The following is a 21,811-nucleotide window of genomic DNA, read 5'->3' on the forward strand; positions in this document are numbered from 1 at the left end:
GTACTCCTGGACTGTAGAAAAATGTGAAAAACTTCAGTGCCCAACACTCCAATCCATCCATCCAGAAGTAGAACAAATTGCCCAGGTGGGAAGGAGGGGAAAACCTTCATCAGGACATGGACAATATTGTCCTCATCCCTCCCCAACCCCAGGACCCAGCCCAATCCCCCCCAGGTGACCCACACACAAAGAGGAGCCAAGGGGCCTCATTGTAACACTCATTTTTATATAAATATCCGCAAGTCATGTTACAGAATAAGTCCCACTGGGGAAAAAAGTCAATGTTATGTTTTTGTTAAACCAACCCCTGCCTTCTAGGTTGGGCCCCAGCCTGGGGGCACCTGCTGCTTTGGGAAGGCTGGGGCTGCTGCCAAGAGGCTGCTGAAGAAGCTGCCTGTGTTGCCCACCCCCGGGCCAACCCCCTTCTTTGGTGTGTGGTACATGGTGACCTTCTCTGGCCCCCCTTAAGGAGCCTGCGGCAGGGTTCTGGGGAACAGGGTTCTGGAGAGCAAGGCCCAGGAATCCTGGGGGCACTTGGAAATAGAGTGGGGGGGGACCAAGCCACTAAGGTGGAGTCTGAAGCTTAGAGGTTGCGCCTTTGGGGATGGGGGCACACAGAGGTAACAGGAACAGGTGGGGGGAACCTGGGCTGACAGCCAAGCAGGAAGCACTTGCCCTTCTCTCTAGCCTAGGTACCCAGGTCCCTTTTCCTGTTGGTCCACCTCCTGCTGGGCCCCAGATTTCCAGGGATAAGCCCTGGGTTCCTGCCTGTTCCCTCCCAGCTCTCCCCACTGCAATCCCCCCTCCCCCCACAGAGAGGCCAGAGGCTAGGAACACAGCACCAGTCTTAGGATTTAATTAACCAGGAAGGGGGATTATTGGGAGGGGCACCCCTGTAAAAATGTACAAAAGGTCTGGGGGGCTATGTGGAAGAGGAGATAAATATGTACATGGAACCCCCCTTCCTTTAGCCCCTCCTCCCCCAGCCCTGAGAGGGCATGAGGACTTGGGTGGTAGGTGAAGAGGAGGGGGGCACTTTGGCCTCTGGCTTAGTGAGCCCTTGGGGAGGCAGGCCAAGGGCCTAGGGGCCCTCAGAAGGGGCGATGGTGCACCTCAGGAGATCACGAGCTATGACCTCTGAAATGACCCCCACTCTCATGTACACACACACCTCTCTAAAGGCTTGTGACCTCTGCCCTCCCAGTGACCCCAAGATCCAACTGATGCTTGATCCAGTGGGGGTTGGGGCTTACTGCTCCCAGATTCCACGACCTCAGAGGTGGCTGGTGAGGTCATGACCTCTGCCCTCCAGCCCCGGCTTGAAACCTCAGCTCTAGGACCTTGTCAAAAGAAAAGGGGGATGGAGCTATGCCCCTGCCCCTCCCCTTCCCTCACCTGTCAGCCCGGGCTGGGCCAGGGGCCCGAGGTGGGGAACTAGGCCGAGGGGCGGGCACAAGTGGAGGTGGTGCCCCCAAAAGGGCTCCTGGCGGGGTCTTGCTGAGAAGGTGAGGGGTTCCCGGGGCCGCAGCTGGTGGCGGCGGTGGAGCCAAGCGGCTGTATAGCAGGGGATGGGCAGGCTCTAGACCGTAGAGGCGGGCAGCAGCCACAGCCCCTGGTCCAGTCAGCTCCTCACCCGCCTCATAGAAGCGGGGTGGCCTAGAGAGGCGAGGGGGCCCTGCCAACCAGGCTGGCTCCAGGAAGCCAGCACAGCGCTCTGGAGGACTAGGGCCCAGAAAGGGGGGTGGCCGGGGCCTCTCAAACAGCAGGTGAAGGCCTTGAGGCCCGGTGGTGGTGGCAGCGGCAGCGGCAGCGGCGGCGGCGGCGGCGGCAGCGGCGGCGGCGGCGGCAGCAGCAGCAGCCTCCTCCTTCCGCTCTTCCTTTACCCGCACCGATTCCTTGGCTGGCCTGGCCCCTTCCTCGCCAGCCCGCGCCTTGGGAGTAGCAGGAGAAACTCGGAGCTGGGGCCGTGAGAAGGGGAGGTCCCTGGGGGCAGGGAGGAGAGGATGAAGGTACTCCGGAGGTTGGACTGAAGTAAGGGAGGGAGGAGGGCAGGGCAGGTGGGGGCTGGCGGGGAAGCACACCTGTCTTTCTCCTCCTTAGTGAGAGAGGGCTCCCTCCGCTCCACAGGCCGCTCCTTGTCTGAGCCTGGTGTCCGGGCGGCCTCAGGGGGCCGGACCCAGGCAGGAAAGGCCAGAGGACTGCGGTGCAGGCGGCCCCATGGGTCTGGCGGGGAGGCGAAGGCTGGTGGGGCCCCTGGGCTTTCTTTCTGGGCAAAGACGGCGCCGGAGTCTAGACAGAAGACAAAGTAGAAAGTGATGGGAGCCAGGAGTGGGAGGTCCCACTCAGGCATCCTCCCAGTCCCCTGCCTGAGCACAGGAGCCCACTGCCCCCACCCCACCCCGCCCAGCACTCACTGAATGTGGGGCTGCCCAGGCCTCCAAAGGCCCCGTTGGAGAGGGCAGCCAAGGAGGCGAAGCTTGTGGGACGCCCAAAGGGATCTGTGGGAGAAAAGGGGGATGGTCAGAGCATTGGGCGGCCGGCTCTGAGCAGGCATCAAGGACTGGCAGGGAAGAGGCTGATCACCAAGCAGGCCCCAGAAAAGCACTGAGCTTTAAGGTGCAACGTGTTGTTTAACCTCACAAGCTCCATGAGGCAGACGGGAGCATTCCCACTTAAAGATGATTAAACAGGCTCAGAGAGGTGAAGTAACTTGCCAATCAATGGTCATCCTACCAGTGAGTGGAACCCCCAATCCAGGGCCTCTGACTCCAGAGGTCAGGCTCTTACCCCATAGCCCCCGACACCAGCCACCCAGACCAGCTCTACAGCAAGCCACTTGCCTGAAGGCCTCAGCTAGCTTCCTCCCACCTGCATGCAGGGCTGCTCCCAACCTGACCCTAACTTCGTATATATGTCACATAGCCAGTCAGAACATGTAACTAGCAAGCTGCGGGAACCTCACAATTTCCTCTTCTAGGAACACCTTTTCCTAGGCCAGCCGGCTCAACTCCTCCTCGTCCATCCAAACCCAGGATAAATCTCCCCAAGAAGCCTGCCAAGATCACTGGAAGCCAGTGACCATGCTCTCCGCTGGGCCTGCACAGCCTTCCTCCACCCCACTCTCCCAGGTGGCACACTCCCCACTACCACTGGCTAGTTTCAGAGACAGTGACTGAGCTGTCAGGGATTGGCGATTACTCTGCCCTTCCCTATCCCATTTTACAGAGGATGAGATCAAGGCTCAGAGGGGGTAGAGTAACCTGCCCAAGGTCACAAAGCAAGTGGAACCAGGTCTACCCTCCATTCCAGCTGCCTCTCAGGTCTAACTTCTATCCCCAGCTTAACACCTCCTGGAACTCAGGGACAAGGCTTAGGTTGCCCAACATGCCTTTGGCTCTTACCAATGTGGGTGCTGGGGCTCAGAAAGGGTCCGTGGGCCCCGGGAGCTGCCGTGAAAGGGTTGGCTGCAGCGTGGACGGCACCTGGGGCGGAGAGGCGGGAGATTCTGATGAGGCTGAGTGGACGCAAGGTGGGCCTCGGGCTACAGGTGGGCAACCTCAGGCCCAGAGAGGGCTGGCCAGACTCACCAGTCGCAGTGAAGAGGGAGGCGGCCGGGTGGGAGAGCTCCTGCCCAGGGGGCAGGGCCCCATAGGGCCCCGGAAGGCAGGGCAGGAGGTCGTTCCGAAAGTCAAGCTTGTGGGAGTCGCCCTGCGTGGGACAGGGAGAGGGGCAGTGAGTGAGGAGCCAGGTGTGGTCCCGCTCTTGCTCTTCCACCCCGAGGCCCCCTCCGAGGGCTGCCTGGCGCCAAGACAGGGCTTGGGTGGGCCTCTGCCTCTCTCAGAGCCTTCTCTGACCACCCCCCAGTTAGCAAGAGAACCTAGTGCTAACTGTGGACTTGCTCAGGCAGTGACCAGGGACAGGAGGGAACATTTCTGGCCAAGATTCTGCCAAGCTCTGCTGAAGGTAGACGCCCAGAGCTCAGGCAGGCCCACTCTCCCCAGCCCTCCGGCCCCAGTACCTTCATCTTTTCCTGGTGTCTCAGGATCATGTAAGCCACGCGCACGTGCATGGCACACCACTTCCCTGGTTTCTGCCGCCCCAGAAGGATGACCAAAGGGAAAGGGAAGGAAAGAATGTTCACTCATCACCCACTCCAGACCTGGCCCTGGGCCCAGCCTTGCCACACAACGTCCCCACTCATCACCCCTACACCTGAGGGATGACTAGGTTCATTTCACAGCCTAGGAAACTGAGGCTCAGAGAGATAAACTGTCTTGCCCAAGGTCCCACGGCCAGCTGTGTCTGAACCCAGGTCTGCGGTTTGCAAGCCTTTCGCTTCCTGCTGTTCCACATCTGGCTGCCTCCACGTCTTGGGCTTCTTGCTTATTCCCAAGCAAGACCCTCCCCTCACACAAACACCCTGACGCCAGCCCCCAGCCTCATGCAGCCTGAGGTCCTCACCAAACTCACCCTCAAAGGTGGCCGGAAATGGTCAGGGATCTGGGAATAGCAAAGCAGAGATTGGCAGCAGTTCAGACCTGTTTACTGACCTGGGCACCTCATCTCCACAGTCCCCAATGCCCCCCCAAACACCTCCCTGAGACCGTGTGCGGCTCCCTCAAACCTTTCCTTTCCCCATCTCTCCCACTCCAGGCACCTCCCCTCCAGCACCAAGTTACTGAACCTGGCTCCAAGGAGGTGCCCTGCTTGGAAGGCTGTGGAGTGGGTTAGTGGGCAGGCAGGACAGGTTTCTCAGAGAAGAAGAGTAGCTATCTGATAAACAGCTTTATATAATGAAGATCTGCTTAAGATTTCTTTAGAAAAAAGCCTTTACTATTGTTAAAAGAAGCTGGAAAACCTCTGGTCTAGTCTCTCCTTTAGGAAACAGATCCTGTGCTTTTCAAGATGTTCCCAAAGCCCTGGGCTTTAAGGCTGCTCCCCATGTCACTTCACAAAGAAGCAGCTTATCTTTTCATTGTTTTATGGACAGAACTTCCTGGTATGATGTCATTTGAAAAAATGAGTGCTGTGACTTAAAAAATTTGAAAACCCCTACAAAAACCACCATCCTAGGAATCTTATTTCTGGGGCGACTTCATGAAATTCCTATCCCTCATGCCTAAGAAATCCTTCATTTATAGAAATTCCCTCTTCTCAGGTCCTCAGAGACACCCCTGACCATATATTAAAGGGAGGAATCAGTGGTTCACTCTCAAGTCAACCCTGCTCTCCCTCAACAGATCTTCCAGCTACCCGAGGACCTGCCTTGGCCCCCCTCACCTGTGTCCCCTTTTGGGGAAGCCCGCTCGGCACTGGCCCCAGTCGTGGTGGCAGCTCGGGGTTCGTGCTCTGGGAAAGGGGAGTGGAGGGATCAGTCAGGAGAGCTGACACCAGGCATAAGAGGGATCTAAAACCAAGCTGGGGGCTGGGACAGGGAGGGAGCATGGCTTTGGAGAAACCTGGGTCCACAAGGGGAGGGCAGGAGGATGGGCATGGTTTTGGGGAATGGGAAGGTAAATGGATCCAGGGATATCCGGGTTTGTAAGGGGTGGGAGGTGGTGGTGTCGTCTGGATTGGGAGCTCACCTTGGGCTGGAAGGCCCCCTGCAGGGAGCCAAAGGAGACAGCCGGCGGGAGGCCCGGAGGTAGGCCGGGCACTGCGGGAGGGAAGGCCGTGTACGGCTGTGGAGAGAAGGGGACTAGTCCAAGCTGGGGGTGGAGGTGCAGCCCATCTGTGGTCTGCCCATCAGTCCTCTGGCCTCCACCCTAAATCCCCCCCAGGGAGCTCTCCCAGGCTCAAGGCTCTTGCTTTTGAAGCTGAAGACTGGACCCCAACAATCAGGGCCACACGCATTGATGCATCCATGCCCACACACCACACACACCACACACCCACACCACACACCCACCCACACACCCACACACCCACACACCCACACACACTCTCACACACTCACATTATGCCGGAAAAGGCCTTCCATCTTTCCTGGATATTTCTCAAACTAGGGAAGAGAAGGGAAGAGTAAGCTGCCAGCCAGGAACCCAGGGCCTTCCCCTGGAAGCCATACCCTCCCCCCAGGTCTCTGAGCCTCATCACCGGCCCAATGAGGAGCTCACCATGTGGGGGCCGTGGGGTGGCAGCAGGCCCGGGGGGTAAGGGGTGAAGTGCTGGTGGGTGTGCTGGTGGGTGTGCTGGTGCTGGTGGTTGTGCTGGTGGAACTGGAAGGCCAGGGGCCGGGCAGAGCCCCCTGCCCCCACCACCTCGGGGCCACCCTGGGCATTCAGGTAGCGAGAGTTCAGGTCCTGGCCGATCAGGTCCTGCTCTGTGGGAGGGGAGGGGGAGAAGGCTTTAACATCTGTAGCCACCGTGTCAGCCTCCTTGGGCCCGGGTGACTGGCCTTCCCTTCTGGCTTTGAGCCGCTCCCTCCTCACGCCCTGCTGCTTGCTAAGGTCCAGATGCCCCGAAGCCAACTGGGCCCAAGCCCGGGGCCATGGCCCCCCACCCCCCGGCCAGGACCCCAAACTCACCAGAAAGGGCGTTAGCGGCTGAGGCCCCAGGGTGCCCTGGCACCTGCAGCAGGGGAGGGGGCGGGGGCAGGGCGGGGCCAGGGGAGAATAAGGAGGGGTGGGGGGGTGGGGGTGCGGGCCGCAGCCCGGGTGGGGGGAAGCTGTGGGTGGACAAAGGCAGGGGCAGTGAGGGCGTCGGGGGCCGGTGGGTGAGCTGCGCGGACGAGGAGGAGGCAGATGAGGAGGAAGAGGACGAAGAGGATGATGAGGGGGGAGGCTGAGCCACGGGAGGGGCCGGGGCCTTGGGGGGCGGCCGTGAAGAGCTGGGGAGAGAAGTGGGGAGATGAGTGAGGGGTTGGGAGGTGCCAGCTCTGACGGGAGGGGGTCAGAAGCCTGGGCGATACCTTGACCCTGGTTCTCCAACATGGAAGGTGGTAGAACCTGGCCCCCAGGACCCCCACCCGCCGACCCGGAGAACCCAGCCTCAGACTGAGGTACCTCCCACACCCAACAGCCCCCTCTCTCCTTCTCTAGGTCTCTTTTTCCACACAGCTGCCTCTGACGCCTCTGGCCACGTGACTTTCCCTTTTCTGACTCGACCACAGCACAAAACATATCGTTCACTTTGACGCTTAATTACGACAGGCTACCTGGGTTCCCACCCTAAGACAGTGGAAGCAGCACCGCCCTGGCCTGGCCTAGGAGTCAGGAGACCTGAATTCTAGGCCCATCTTGCCATTAACACCCTGGGTGACCTTGAGCAAGTCACTGCCCCTCTCTGAGCCTTAGTTTTCCCAATAATAAGAGAATGATAATGATGATAACAATAATAACAAAGACAGCATCGATGATAATAACAGTGTCAGTGATTCTTACCCTTTAGTGAGCACTTACTGTAGGCCAAGTGCTGTCACCTGCTTTATATGCTAATCCAAGTCTCCAACATTCCACATCACCTTCCCAATTGCTGCCGCATCCATGGAACCCCCTGTACCGCTTACTTCTTTAACTTAACTCAGTTTGTTTTTACTTAGCCTCACCAAGCAGTAACACGTGAAATAAAGGGATTGAGGAACTATTCATATTTTTTTAAAACACATCAGAGCTGAAAAAATTTTACTCGCATAACATCTAAAATGCACTTACATACCACTAACAAAGAGCGTACACACTTTGGGAAACACTGCATTAATTCGTAATTAATCCTCACAACAGCTTTACAATGAAGGTACTATTATTTCACTTTACAGAAAGAAGAAATCAAGGCTCAGAGAGGTTAAGTGACTTGTCGAAAATCACACAGCCATTAAGTGGCAGAACAAGAATTTGAATCCAGGTCTGACTGACACCAAAGCCAGCACTCTTAATCATGATGTCAGCATTTCCCAAAGTATGTTCCAAAGAACACTATACCTAGCAGATGTGCCTTGAGAAAATGTCTCACCAGCAAATAAAATTGGGAAACGACACAAACTGGATTCCCCTCTATGTGAATATATAAGGGTTCTGATAAGTCCTGTAGTAATCTCTTCAGATGTGTTCCACCCAGCATCTCTCAAGCTTTTTAGCCTCCGAATCCCTTTTCAAGTCATATCCCACAGGTACCATCCCATATCCCAGCCACAGAATGCAGGGGCTGACACCAAAATGACCAGGCCTTTCCAGACCAGGCCAAACCCCTGGACCACTCACCTGCCAGTGCTGAGGTCCAGGCTGCTGCCATAGGGGGAAGTGCGGAGGCCGAAAGGCGAGACCCGAAGCTGCAGCTGGGGCTGGGGTGGGGGTGGCAGACTGGGGGCGGCCGGCAAGGGTGCAGGGGGTGAGATAGGAGGCCGAGGGGCCGGTGGAGGCGGTGGTTCCTTCGGGGGGAAAGGCACTAGCAGCGGGTCGGGCCCTGGGGGCTGTTCCTGGCTCCGCTCCAGGCCCGACACTTTAGGGACTACGGAGAGTTTTGCTTCACAGTTCCCATTGAAGGCGCCATGGGGGCCCGAGGCTGTGAAGGCAGGACAGCAGATATATTCAGTTGAGGTCCACGCTCACCCAATTTCCCTCCCTTGTCTCCAACCCCAGCCCTTGGGACCAACCTTTGCTGGTTGAGACAGTAAAGGACGGGTCAAGGTCATCATCGGAGACCTGGGGAAGAAGGACAGGGACAGGGACAGGGTCAGGTTCTGGTCAGGTCGGGCCCTCACTCAGGAAGGCCAACAGCCTCTGGAGTCTGCTAGGAACTGGTAGTGGTGACAAGTCTATTCCATCAACTTAGCTGAAATCCACCAAAGATTGTGGGCTCTAGGGGGCCCTATGCTTGGGGAAAAGGGTAGAGCAACCGAGCCTGAGAATCTGATAGGCTGGGAGGACTGAACTGAGGCAGCATGAAGTAGCAGAGAAACAAGCAAATCAAAAATGTCAGCTATCACTAACTGCTGGCTCAGATGCCTACCTGGCTTATAGATTTGTTTGGTCCATAAACGTTAGCAAAATTCTTAAACTAATTGCTTATATTTAGAAATCTGGAGATTCCTCATTAAAAACTCAGACTTGCAGGTTCTCTTGAGAATGGGCCGCTATTCTCCCAATAGTGGCTGCCCCGTTTGGATAGACAAGTACTATTTGTTTCACCACAGTTCCTGTCCAGCCAACTTTTTAAACTACAGCAAGACACACATCAGGGAGTACAAATTTAGTTAGTTACAGGAGTACAGCACCAACCGTTAGAACACACTGTTTCAAAATTAGCACATCAGCCCTAAGGATAAAATGAAATATACCTTTACAGGATATATTCTTAAACTGACTACAATGGTTTAGTGTTCTCACTGCCATGACCATCGTCTCAGCTCAGACTCTAATCTACAGGAACAGACTAATGGCTAGCAGGAAGGACCAACTGGATTCCACAGCCACTCCAGGTTTCCGTGGAGAACCACTGGTATCTCCAAGGGCTTTGGAAAGGATGGCAGAGCAAGGCATGGGCCTTTGATTCTTTGGTCAACTGGCTCTAGTTACCAAATATAATTTGTCACTTACTTTCTCAATCCCCTGCCCCATACTTCCTCCCTAAAAATCTAATTCTGGCTCAACCTAACACACGTTCCCCACTTAAGGGGAGACTCTGTCTGCTGCACAAGGAAACTTTTAAGCTGCAGTTCATTTTACGAGCTGTAATACTGCCCACCCAACAAGTTCTAGCCCCACTCACCCTCTCGTCCAGATCGCTTTCCGCGTCACACTGGGGAGAAGGAAAGACAGAGGTGTCACAAGAGGGAAGAGGAGTGGGGGCAAAGGTTGAGAGGGGAATTTCAGACAGGGAGCAAAAGGGGAGGGGCTGGTACAGGTGGAGAGCACTTACTATGTATCCAGCTTCCGGAGAATGACGGGAGGAGGCCTGAGAAAGACCAGAGTCCAGAGGTAAGGGAGGCTGACTGGCGAGGCCTTTGGATAAAGTCTAAACTGCCCGGCAAGGCACTCAAGGCCCCTCATGACCTATTCTCAATCCCTTTCTACTGCCCACCCTTGTTCTCAATGCTCTGGCAATTTTTCAAATATACCAGATTCTCACATCTCTGTGTTTTCGCCCAAAACAACTTAGCCCTGTTTCTCTTCTTAGCAAACTTATGACTATCCTTCAAGGCCTGACTAAGACATCCCAGGGGGCTTTCCCTAACCACAACCCTCCTCCCATCCCCCAGACAGAATGAGTGGCTTCCTCATGTGGGCTTCTGCAGCATCTCTCCCAGATCTCTGCCTTCTGTTGCTTCTCAGGTTTTCATCTAGGTAATTGCTCAAAGGCTGCTTCTTTCCTGCTATACTGACACCGACTTGAAAAGGTGTGCAGACACCATATCTAACTTATGATTCAACTAAGTTCCTTTGCTATATTTCTAAATTATCAATATGTTTTGAAGCAGACATAGTGTCGGCCAAAAGCAGGCAAGTCTGACTGCGGACATGTCTTTGTCAGACCTGGATGGGGCAGTGGAAGCTCAAATTTGCTCTGCCTTTCTCTTTGCCCTTAGAGACTGGGGTCACTGTTTACCATTAGCAGCACTGCTGACGGAAAATGGATCTACGTGAAGAACATTCTGCAAAGAGTTTTAAAGGACAGGGATTTGGGACAAGCTCACCTCTTTCCTTCTCCGCTTATTGGGCCATTTTCGGGCCCGATCCCCAGAGGGCCGGCCAGGCTCTCGATCAGAGCTGTCCCCTGGTTCCCCAGTTGCCCCACTGGAGCCCCCCCTCTTCCGCTTCCCAGAATGCTTCAGCCGATGCTCCAGTCGCTCTGGGGGCTGAAGAGACGCATCCTTCTGTGGAGGAGAAGGTGGAACTACAGTAGATGGAGAAAGGAAAGCTCCGACCTCTCTAGGGGTGACCAGGCTACCAAAAGTGGCTCTCAGGCCAGGTAACCTGGTTGGTCCCTGGAGACTAGCTCTACCTCCTCCCACCCCAGGGTGGGGCAGCAGCCTGGCCAGAGGAGCCGGTTGCTCTGGTTTGGGGTGCCAGCATTCCCCCCTCAACTCCACCCCCTCCAGGCACCGTACTCTTCTCTCTGGCCCTCTGAAAAGGTCCCCGGCCCCATCAGGCCCCACCTGCAAGGCCTCGAGGCTGGCGAAGCTGGCGATGGCGAAGCCATCGATCAAGTCCTCCTCTTCTTCTTCTTCCTCCTCAGGCTCCTCCTCAGCCTCCCCATCGTCTGCGCCCCCCTCCTCCTCCTCCTCCTCCTCCTCCCCGCGGCTGCCCGAGCCAGCAGGCCGCTTCCGAGCTCGGGGTCGCGGGGGCCGAGGCCTAGGACGCGGCCGCCGCCGTCTCGGGCCTCCGGGCCGCTCTCCAGACGAAGCTGACGACCAGGGCCTGGCGGGCGGCGGCGGCGACGACGACGACGAGGAGCCGCGCGGGGCGGCCAACAGGGCCCGGGGCGCGTCGCCGCCGGGACCTCGGCGGCGCCGCTGCTCCCGGTCTCGGTCTCGGCGCGAGCAGCGCCGCCGCCGCCGCTCCCCCTCAGCGGACCAGCCCGGGCCCGGAGCCGCGGCCGCTGCCGTCTCCATGGCGACCGCCCTCAGCGCCGCATCCGGAGGCGGCGGGCCCCGAAACGGCCTGTCCGGAGGCCCGGGGTCGCAGGCGCGGCGCTGGCGGCTGCACAGGGACGAGAGGGCCACGGCTTCCCCTTTAAAGCAGGATCTGGTGGCCCCGAGCTTGCCCCAAGGCCAAGGCCCGGGGAGCCGGCGCCGCCCCCGGGGCGACAAGCCTCAGAGCCCCCCCTGTGGGGCCGGCGGGGCCGAGGCGGCGAAAACGGGGCGGTCGTCCCTTTAAGGCAAGGCCTCAAGCTGTCCAGCCCCTGGCCCCTTTAAGACGACCCAACGGTGTCCGACCGGCCTAGTTCGGTGGCCGCCCCCTGCCAGGGGTCGAGACAACTCTCCCCGAGGAAGAGGAAGGGCCACCCCTTTACCAGGGGCCGAAAGCTCGCCCCGAAACGCAGACCTCCCCTTTAAAAGTGCCTCAAGTCCGCCGGCTAAAAGAGGCCACCCCTTTAAAGAGTCCAGGGTTCTCCAAACACCAGGCCACCCCTTTAAGGGCTCGGGAGTTAGTTTCTAGTCCTCCACAAGCGGCCACTTCCCCTTTAAGTTGAATTTAAAGGACTTCTTGCGTGGGGGAGAAGTGGCGGTGAGAATTCCCACTAGCTCCACTTCTCCCAACAGTACAGTTCTCAATTTGTCAGCATCTGGTTCGGTGCCTTCCCCTTTAAAGGCTGGCGTTGTAGTCCGCCGAGATCAATGGCCACCCCTTTAAGGAGATTTAAAGGGGCCTCTTCCAGGCCCAGCTCTTCCAGCCTCCGCCTCCGGTCGCCATGAAAGGCGCGAGGGGGGGGCGGGGCCGCGGGGGCCAGCCCTCCAAAGCCCCGGATGTGAGGCAACGGTGACGGGTAAAGCTTGTCTGTCTGCCGACATAAAAGTCTCTTCCTCCTTTCCTCCGTCTCTGTCTGACTTGCGTCTTAAGGGATCCGAAACGGCTGTTGGGCAGCGAGGGAACTCCAGCTCACCCTCCTGTCGTCTCCTTTGGAGTCTTGGGCCTCTTCTCCGCCAGGACTTCCCTGCCCCTCCTCCCTCTTCCTTCTCAGCCTACGCCTCCTTCCTCTCTCGGCCTCCTCCCACTCTCCGCCCCCTTCCCCCTCACCCCTCCACAGCCTTAGTCGTTGATAGGCTGAGAAGTGTACGTCAGGACGAAGGGCGGAGTCAAACTAGGGGGCGTGAGTAATATGTAACCGCCCTCAAATCTTGGATTGGGTATGTCAGATTAGCTCCGCCCTTCATCAAGTCTTGTGACTCGACTGGTTAGAAGTAGGTGCTTGGGGCGGTTCTCCAGATGACCCCGCCTCTTCCTGCTCTTCGTTCATTGGCCCGTCTCCTGACGGCGTCAAGGCGAGGATCTGGATGTAGTGCGCGAGGCCTACAGGACGGTTGGCCGCTGGGCGGCGCGCGGTCGCGGAAGGTCCCAGTCGACAGCCAGCAACGGCTTCTCTCCCTTTCCGCTGCTTGGCTTAGCCCACAGGCAGCCTGGCTTCTCGCGCACGCGCGTGGTGATACCACCATCCGGCTGGCAGCTCAGCGGGATCCCCTGCCGTGCGTGGTGGCTAGAGCACGCGGCGTGCTTTGAGAGCGCCAGCCGCGCGGGAAGGAAACCGCATCCCATTTATCGCTCGGTGCAGTGGGAGAGTGCTGGCCTGTGGTCTCCGCGTGCTAACAAGAAAAAAACAGTACCGGGCACCTCCTCACATATTAACTCATTTGACAATGAGGAGTGTCTTAGAAAAGTACTGCTATCGGCCCCATTTTACAGATGGAGAAGGGAATTGATGCACATTTAGTTTCCTAACCAAGATTTGGACTCAAGAAGCTTAGCTCCAGGCTGTGCTCTTTACCACTGCTCTGTTCTGCCTCTAAGTTATGAAAGATGTACAGTGCCGCTTGTGTCCTCTGGTTGCCTGGGTTACCCTTTTAATGTGGACATTACACTGAGAGTCAACTTGCTTTTCTTATGTATAAAATGAGTATAATTCTCACAGGGCTATGTGTAGGTCAATTACCTGTGACAGGTTGTTGTAGGTGCTTAATTACAGCTGATTACTCTTAGCTCTTGAATCCAGCAGCAGGTTCCTGGCCTGCGTGTTAGGAGGAACTCAGGACCATCTTGAACAAGGCCTTAGTCCACTCTGGGACTTTCAGTCTCCTGTGTTTTGCCGCGCTGCGTAGCTTGCGGGATATTAGTCCCCCGACCAGGGATCAAACCCGTGCCCCCTGCAGTGGAAGCACGAAGTCCTAACCACTGGACTTCCAGGAAATTCCCTCGGTCTCCTCCTTGATGTAAGTGAACTGAGAGAACCCTGACCAGGGTCACATTAGCTTCTGGAGCATACTCAGAAGTATCCCTCCACATAGGAAAATTCTCAAATCAAGAGGGTATCTCCAATGACCATTCCTTTACCCCCTCCCTATATCCAACCTTCATCATCTTCCCTGGTTCCTCCCGTTTCCCAGTTTCAGGTGCCAAAGTAGAAACATCAACCAGTACTGCCAGTTAATCTCAAACTCAGCTAGAGACATACAAAAGAATCAGAAACATATCGAAAACTTTACTAGAAACACAGAGAAAAAAATATAACTGTCTCAGAGACTTCCCCTCCCTCCAGGACGGATGGACAAACAGATGGAGCTTCTAAGTCCGATGGGGCCGCTCTCGATCCCCTTCCTCCTCCTCCAGGAGCAAGGCATCCAGCTCCTGCAGTCGCTGCTGCAGCAGGGGTCCTACATCTGGGCTGGGGGCCAGATTGGGAGTAAGGGTCCTGCCAGCTGCAGCCCGGGCCCCGCGAGATGGCCGCCGGGATCGAGGAAGACTACTGTCCCGAAACTCTACAGTTCGCCGGAGCTTCCTTGAGCTGGTGAAAATCAGAGTCCCGTTGCGCTCCCGGGGTTCCTCAAAGATGGTCTCAAAGGTCCTGGACCAGGCAGGGAGGAGTGCTGGTTACCAGCACGCCCCCTGGTTCCAGATTTCCCTCTGTCACCCCCAAGCCTTCAAAGTTTCTCACCTCCTGGTTGTGGGTGACTGGTAATTCTTGTTGGTGTAAATTTCTTCTAAGCTGAACTCCTTCTTGTTCAACCTGTGAGCAAAGAGGAGCAGAGGCCTCTGAGAAACCTGGGGCCAGTGGGCCTGGAGAAGGGATAGTCAAGGCCTGGTCTGTGTTTCAGTTTCTAGGACGTGCCAGGAGTGCTGCCTGAGGCAGACAAATGGTTCTAAGCATAAACCATGTCCAGACCAAATTGACTCCTCCAAGCTGGACTGTGCTCCCTGAGAGGAGATGAAGCCACACTCAGGGGATCTGAGCCTACACCTGTTTGGCCAAGGCAGCTCCGTGCACAAGAAGCCTCTCACCTGATTGGTCGAGGCAGCCCCATTGGTGTAAGGTTTGGTTGAGAACGGGCCGGTGTCCTGCGTATTCTGAATCGAGAAACCTTTCCCATGCTCTGCAAAAACGGGGCAGAGTGTAAAAGTGCAGCATGGGCTCAGGCTCCCACTTGTCTCCTCCCCCTTCATCTGTACCTCTACCTTGGTCTTGGGGTCTGAAAGCACCTGGTCTTCTGAGGCCCTTGGCTCCTTCCTCTTGGTTGAGCTCAACCTGCAGAGAAGGTCAAAGCTCAGGGCCAAACAGCATTCACAGCAACATCCCCATCTCCTGCCCACTGGATACTAGGGAAGGAGGCTGGGCCCAGACTATGGCCAGAGCTTTAAGGAGGGTTTATCAAGAGCACTACCTGGGTTCTGCAGGTTCAGAGAAGGAAGAAGTGGACGTGGTAGACGAGCAAGATGTGACGAGGGGAGGAGAGCCTCCCACTCCTCCAAGAGGGAAGACCTCTTTCCGGAGACAGGGCCGAGGGGGTGGCGGGGCTCGGGCCATCTCTCCACCACCCACAGTGTGCCGCCGAGGCCGTGGCCGGCTTGGGTGGGGTGGAGCAGGGGGCCAGCTGCAGGTATCTGGGCCGGGGGGCCCCAGATCAGGGCAGGAGTGGCTTCGGCCCAGAGAGGGCTTAGGGAGAGGTGCTGGGGGATTCTGGTCTTGGGCCCGCCATTGGCGGATAGGGGGCCGGGGACTGACAGATGCAGTGCCCTCAGCAGCCCCAGACTGCTCGGCCTCTGAGATGGCAATCTTCAACTCCAACTTCATGGGGGGTGATGGGGGCGGGGGCCGTGGGGCTTTGTTGGGTGTGAGGAAGATGTCAGCAAAGCTCTCCAGCTTGGAGCGGACGGAATGGAAGAGGGGGGCCAAGCCCCAGGGACTGAGGCGGGGGCGTAAAAGGCTGGATGGCGGTGGGGTCGATGGGAGCTCCAGAACAGGATCTGGGGCTGAGGAAAGGAGAGGGTCAGGTGGGTATTCCTCAGCTGCAGGTGTCTAAGCCCCACTTCAGTAGCCTTAGTCCCTCCCCAAACACTAATCTTTGCCCAAGAGGAATAAGCCCATCCCTAAAATACCAAGCCCTAAATTTAGAAGTTAAGCTTCAGGTCTCTGAAGTTTAAACCCCATCTTCATACACCAAGCTCTGCCCCAGGAGGGGGTTAAGCCCCATCCCCAACTCGTCACCTCACACTTCTAAGCTCAGCTAGAATGTTCCAGAACCCCAAGTCTCATCCATCTGAGTCCTTACCTGGTGGTGGGCTCTCCAGAGGGTTTGCAGACAGGGCAGATGGCTGGAATGAGGGTTCCACATCCCTGGGTGGAGGCTTTGGCTGGTGAACCATCATCCTTGGCTCAGTTCTGGGGTGAAGGGGCAAGTTAAAGGCTGAGGAAGCTTCCAGATTCAGATCCCACCTGAGCCAGCATATCCCCTGTCCCTTAAGGCTTCTGAAAGTGCTACAAGGAAGGACTGGACATGTAAATTCTGATGCCCCTAGCTCTGGCTGCCTGGATAATGGCTGTTGCCTGCACATCTTGATAATCCCTTCCCCAGCCCTCTCACCTTCTCGCTGGGACGGTGAAGTTGGGAGTCTCATCGGCAAAGCCCTGGATATAAACAGGGGATGGTTGTGAGGAGGCAGGGAAGCCCCCTGTAGTCTCCGTAGCTTCCCACATCCCGACTCTCTCGGTCTCCAGATTCCTGCCTGGGTTCACACTAAAGACTTTTTCATATAGGTCTTTGCTCAGACAGTGTCTTCTGCCCTAAAACGCTGTCCTCCTTGCTCTGAGCAAAATCCACCCCAGACTCAGCCCTCCTACCCCTGTCTTCTATGCCCACTGGCATGCCTGCCCCCAGCTGAACTCCTGACATCTTTCCCTGAAGTTTCCATACCTCCGCTGGGGGTCTGGAGCTGGCAATGTCCTCTAGCATCACCACCAGAGTGGGCTGGGGGGCCTGGTCCACCTTTTGTGAAGGGCCCTCCTCTGGGCCAGGTGTTGTCCTTGATCGCCGCCTCAGTGTGGAATGGGGCCGATGCACACGGCTCAAGGGCTCTCGGCATAAGTGCAGTGGGTCGGGAGGCCTAGAGAGGGACCAGGAATATCAGTGGGGCTCAGCTGTGTTCCCAGCTTACCCCCCATCCTGCCATGCTCACCTGGCTTGTGGGGACCACGTGGCCTGTCGGGGTGGTGAGGCAGGTGGATGGCTGTGGACAGAATCCCGACGGTTGCTGCAGTGCCGTGGGGTGGAGATCTCCTCTTGGGGCACCAGGGGGACCTAGGGGAGGAGGAAGTGTCAAGAGCAAGGTGACGGAATGAGGCTGGACAGGACCTCCCTGTGCCTAACAGTGCCCTATGCCACAAAAATGACACAAATCGTGGCTAGAATTCATCCAAGATCCCCAAAGAAGAGGTCAGTGATGGCCCTCAATTAAGGGCCAGATATGACAGTGTCCTGAGCTGCTGGTGTGGGAGCTGGATAATGTCACCCAGGCTATTTGAAGAAATGAAAAGGAGAGGGTGACCTGGAGTGAGTCACTGCCCTATTTGGGGCCTCAGTTTTTCTAATCTGTGCAATGGAGCCAAAGTCCTCAGCCTGCTTCCCAAGGATTGCCTAGAAGTTGGGCTGGGAAGAAAGCAGAAGGGTTTCTCATACTTAAGAGTTGTAGGGATGTGGTTTCAGCCCAACAGAGTTGGTAGTGGGGAATGGGCACTGGAGACACTGCCCAATTCCAGGCTGGAGTGAGAGCCAAGGAAAAACAAAAGACAAAAAAAAAAAATCTAGCATTAGGGAGGCTGCCTGATGGACGAGTGTGAGTGTGAGGTGTTTGGACCTCAGTTATCCTCACTAGTGATCTAGTTTGACTTTGGTACTGAGGGGACCTGAGGGAGAAGGGGGCCTCTCAGTTCAAGGGGCTCACCATGTGGGCAGCCATGACATCTTCCAGGACCACGGCCAGGACCCGCCGAGAGGCTTTTTCCAACGGCGAAGGGGCCCCGAGGGGCTGCAGCTTCGGCCGTTTGGGGCTCCTGGCTCCCCATAACGCTCGAGCCAGGGGCTGGCGGCACAGACCCTGCCGGCCAGGCGGGCTGGAGGATGAGAGAAGCAGAGGACGGTCGCCTGAGCCTGTTGTTGGCTCTGTGGTTTCCCCGGTACGGCCACCAGGCTCCCCGTTTCCCGGGCTCAAGACAGGCGGGCGGGGTGCGCTCTCACCTGGAGTCCCCGGGCAAGTCCATGGGGGAAGCGGCGGCTCCGGGGAGTCCCTGGGGGATCCCAGGCTCCAGCCTGGGGTAGGGGGGGAGCGGGGGAGCCGGGAGTGAAGGCCAGCCCCTCCCGTGGGGCTCCGCCCTTCATGGTCCGCCCGCGGCTCCCGGTAGCTCACGGGCCGGAGCCCTGGGGCGCGTAAGGGCGCCCCCGCCTGGCTGCCAGGAACGGGTGTCTTCCCGCTGCCGCCGCAGCGACCAGCGGATCACTCGCGCCCTGTCTGGGCCGCGAAAACCTGGATTGCTGCGGCCCCCGTTCTCCCACGGCCCGAGCCTCCTGGGGCCTTTGTCCCTGCAGATTCCGCCCGGAGATTCCCCCGGGATCAGCTGGGATCCCAGTCCTCGGAGGCTCAGTTTCCGCCGGAACCCTCTTCAATTCTCATCCACCCCCAGCGAGTGGCCGAGGACTCCGAAGCAATACTCCCACACGCCGACGGTTCCCCACTCCCACTAGATCCCCTAGACTAGACCCCCGCGGAAAGAATCCTACAGCGCGGTTCCTCCAAACAGACGCCGCGCGAGGATCCTCCTCTCCCTGTGAGCTTCGGCTCTGCAAAGCTCCACTCAGACAGGGGCGGCCCGAGCTTGAGCATCAGGAACTCAGTCCGGATCCCTGGGGATCCACTGTCAAGCAGATACCCCCCCTTCACTCCAATCCCGGGAGGTCCCGCCCACAGACCCCCTCCCTCCGCCCTCCCCTGATCCCCGCCCAGCTCTCTCCCCAGCCGGGGACCAGATGGTTCAAAAGTTTCTTTCCCTCCCTCCTCCCGCCCTCTCTGCAGCCGTTCGGTGCCCTCCCCCACGCGCCGCTCACCGCCGCCTCCCGCGGATCCCGGGTCTTCGACGGCTCCCACCTCCGGCTCCTTTAAAACTAGCCTTACCCAGCACTGCCCAACCGCCGAGGGCCTTCTTCTCGAAGCCTTGGGGCACCGCCCAATCGCCGGTCCCCGTCTTCCGGGGTGGTGAGAAACTAAGTGAAGCCGCCTGGCGGCCATCATCCCTAGGGGCAAGAAGCCAAATTTGGCAGCGCCGCCATTATAATTGAGGGCAGATTACGCTGAACCAGATGAACCGAAGTAGACCGGACGGCGTCATCTTCTCCGGTCAGTGAGTGGCCGAAGGCTATGGCAAGTTTCTTGAGCTATTGAGGCAACTGTCCTGAAGCTAGGTTGCCGCCACGTTTTTTAAGGGCATCTTCCGGTTCTTTCGTTTTTAGGCCAATAAACGTGAACTGAGTGCTAACGATATGTGAAATTCCCAATTTCCTAGAGAGGCCCCATTGAGCCCGTTTCCAGTACCATCGAAGGCTCCTGAACCGGGTTCTCACGTTGCAGGGAAGAGTTTGGCTAGGGCTGGTGCCGCCTCAGGCTCCTTTGCTCGCACGGTGGCCTGGAGAGACTGGGCTCGGTCAAAGTGGGGAAGAGGGTGGGGCATTGAGCTTCACTTTACCCGAGTGTTCTATAGAGGGCTCAGTACAGAGGCGTCATTGCAGGAAACCAGTAACCACCGTGGCGTGCTTGATGGGTCCGCTTTTCTCTGGGGCTCCCACGAGCCCTCTTTCAAGAGGGGCCTGGCTGATGGGGTGTGTAAATAGTCCTTAGTAGTAGGGGATCGGGGATGGAATCCTGTTGCTTAGAGAGGCTGCGTTACGGAAATTTTATACCAGGAGCCTGCTGTTGGTGGGGAGGTAGTGGGCATGTACTGGCTTCTTGTACTGTGAAGGCGCCCTCACTGCCTAACCAAAGCCCATGCCTCCACTAGTTCTCCTTCCCCAGGATTCCCTGGTCCAAGCTAGTACTCTTCTTCTTTTTCTTTATTTAAAAAAAAATTATTTATTTTTGGCCGCGCTCCCAGGGCATGCGGGATCTTAATTCCCCGACCAGGGATCGAGCCCCTGCCCCCTACAGTGGAAGCTGGGAGTCCTAACCACTAGACCGCCAGGGGATTCCCTAGTATTTATTTTCTTGATAGAACAAAAAAGCCTGGAGCCTAGAATCCTGGGTCTGAGATGAAGGTGCGGAGTGACCTACTCAGCCCAGCATAATTCTCTTTTATGGGATTGAGTGATAAGAGTAATGATCCAGAAAGGAAGATGTGGAAAGAACAGCATCGGTAAGAGTTGGTGTGGAAAATGAAGACTCCCGACTCTAACCAAGGACTCATCCAGATAGGTCTCTGGGACTACAGTGACTCTCTGTAGCACAAGGCCTGCTGGGGCCTCTGGAAATGCATGGTGAGACTTCTGGTGCGAATAAGCAACAGCTCTTCCAACTAGAAGTGTTCTCTCTCCCCGCTGGAGCAGGGCCGGCTACACAGGTGCCTGAGGATGTTCCCTGCTGGTATGGTGATGCTTCCAGCTGTGAGTAGAGCTCCCTCTCAACTTTGATGAGTTGAGAGGGCCCCTGTAGGCTTTCACTTTCCTGCTTAAATACACAGGTGTTTCCCAGACTCCAGGGCAATGAAAACCTTTCAAGGGCCGAGCAAGCCTGATCTGAGTTTTGAGGGCAAAGGAAGTAGCCTAAAGAAAGGGCCTGAGAATCTGGCGGGGAGGGCCCAGCCCTATGATCCTAACTTGGGGTGCTGGAGTTCATCAAATTGAATAAGGTGGACTGCGGTTTCTTGGCCCTCAGCCCAGGCCAGCAGTGACGAGCCTTCACACCCTCACGGCCTTGCCTCTGGAAATAACCCTAGAGGAAGGATTTCCAGTCACCTCTTTGTGACTACCATTTCAAAAACTCTTACTTTATCCACCACCTGTGTACACACCCCAGGCGTGGCCAATGTGTGCTGATCCAGTGGCAAGAGGTGTCACCCAGCCTCCTACGGGACAGGTGATGTGGCTGGAGATTGGCACATCCGTGTATCTATTCTTAAGAAACTCTGGACCCCTTTAGGCTCTGGGCTCACATCTGCTTAACTGTTCCTGGCCTTAGTGGTCTCATTTGTAAAATGGGAACAATAAACCCTATCGTGCCTGCCTCAAAATAGACTTAGAAGATCAAGTGAGAAGGCACATCTGAAAGTGCCTGATAAGTAAGTTAAGTCTCAGGCTGCAGGTAAAAAGAGGATGATAAAAACTGCCTCTTTCCCTCAGAGTGCTCTATCCCTTCTGGTTCTCAAGCCAGCTACTCTGCTCAGTATCTTTCTCTGTAGAAGCCTCTAGCCTGAGCTCTAGATCAGCCAGGGAGGATTGGGTTGGGTTGTGGCTGCAGGGTGTTGAGATGGAGGGATGTTCAGTTATAGCCCTTTGCCAAGAACCACCCCAGAGAAATGACAGGAAGTCTTGGGTTTGGGTTGCTACTCTGGTTTGCATCAACCATTCAACAAAATTTCATTACCTGTGTGCCATGCTGTGGGAACAGACAGGTGCCTGTCCCTAGGAGTTTGGAGTTTATATGCCTGTGTACAAGGTGGCCATTGCCTCTGCTGCTTCCCTCAGCCTCAGTCCCCTCCACCCTGAAGTATTTAGTCCACCAGGTGCCAGCACACTCCTGTCCAATTTAGTTCCCCTGGTGAGGAGCTTTCAAGACCACCTCTGGGGGCTCTTCCACTCTGGTCAGCTACTTGCTAGAATTTTTATTTATCTGGGGAAAGTGGTCCTGCC

At 56.8% G+C, this 21,811-nt stretch overlaps 2 protein-coding genes across 4 annotated transcripts; both read right to left on the reverse strand.

Moving 5' to 3' along the window:
* Window positions 1-242: 242 nt before the first annotated feature.
* Window positions 243-12,608, reverse strand: FBRS (fibrosin). Its single transcript, XM_082857106.1, has 18 exons — window positions 11,093-12,608; window positions 10,631-10,810; window positions 9,856-9,891; window positions 9,706-9,735; window positions 8,591-8,639; window positions 8,199-8,499; window positions 6,528-6,829; window positions 6,117-6,322; window positions 5,957-6,001; window positions 5,586-5,681; window positions 5,281-5,349; window positions 4,471-4,500; window positions 4,019-4,090; window positions 3,588-3,708; window positions 3,402-3,482; window positions 2,415-2,498; window positions 2,082-2,289; window positions 243-1,983 (listed from the first exon to the last, which is right to left on the reverse strand). The coding sequence occupies exons 1-18, from the start codon at window positions 11,546-11,548 to the stop codon at window positions 1,392-1,394; spliced, it is 2,958 nt and encodes a 985-aa protein (XP_082713232.1). The 5' UTR covers window positions 11,549-12,608; the 3' UTR covers window positions 243-1,391.
* Window positions 12,609-14,110: 1,502 nt separating this feature from the next.
* Window positions 14,111-19,201, reverse strand: PRR14 (proline rich 14). Of its 3 annotated transcripts, none has more exons than XM_082856330.1 (12): window positions 19,022-19,201; window positions 18,158-18,229; window positions 17,865-18,033; window positions 17,100-17,221; window positions 16,838-17,027; window positions 16,508-16,551; window positions 16,196-16,305; window positions 15,308-15,896; window positions 15,102-15,171; window positions 14,928-15,019; window positions 14,584-14,655; window positions 14,111-14,493 (listed from the first exon to the last, which is right to left on the reverse strand). In XM_082856330.1, the coding sequence occupies exons 2-12, from the start codon at window positions 18,178-18,180 to the stop codon at window positions 14,214-14,216; spliced, it is 1,761 nt and encodes a 586-aa protein (XP_082712456.1). In that variant the 5' UTR covers window positions 18,181-18,229; window positions 19,022-19,201; the 3' UTR covers window positions 14,111-14,213. The 3 variants fall into 3 exon arrangements, with proteins under 3 accessions (XP_082712456.1, XP_082712455.1, XP_082712454.1); XM_082856329.1 differs by having other exon boundaries at window positions 14,111-14,433; window positions 15,096-15,171; window positions 19,022-19,051; XM_082856328.1 differs by having other exon boundaries at window positions 15,096-15,171; window positions 19,022-19,051.
* Between the last annotated feature and the right edge of the window lie 2,610 nt (window positions 19,202-21,811).

This window comes from Leucopleurus acutus, assembly GCF_964270905.1.
Source record: "Leucopleurus acutus genome assembly, chromosome: 16".
Classification (NCBI taxonomy): domain Eukaryota; kingdom Metazoa; phylum Chordata; class Mammalia; order Artiodactyla; family Delphinidae; genus Leucopleurus; species Leucopleurus acutus.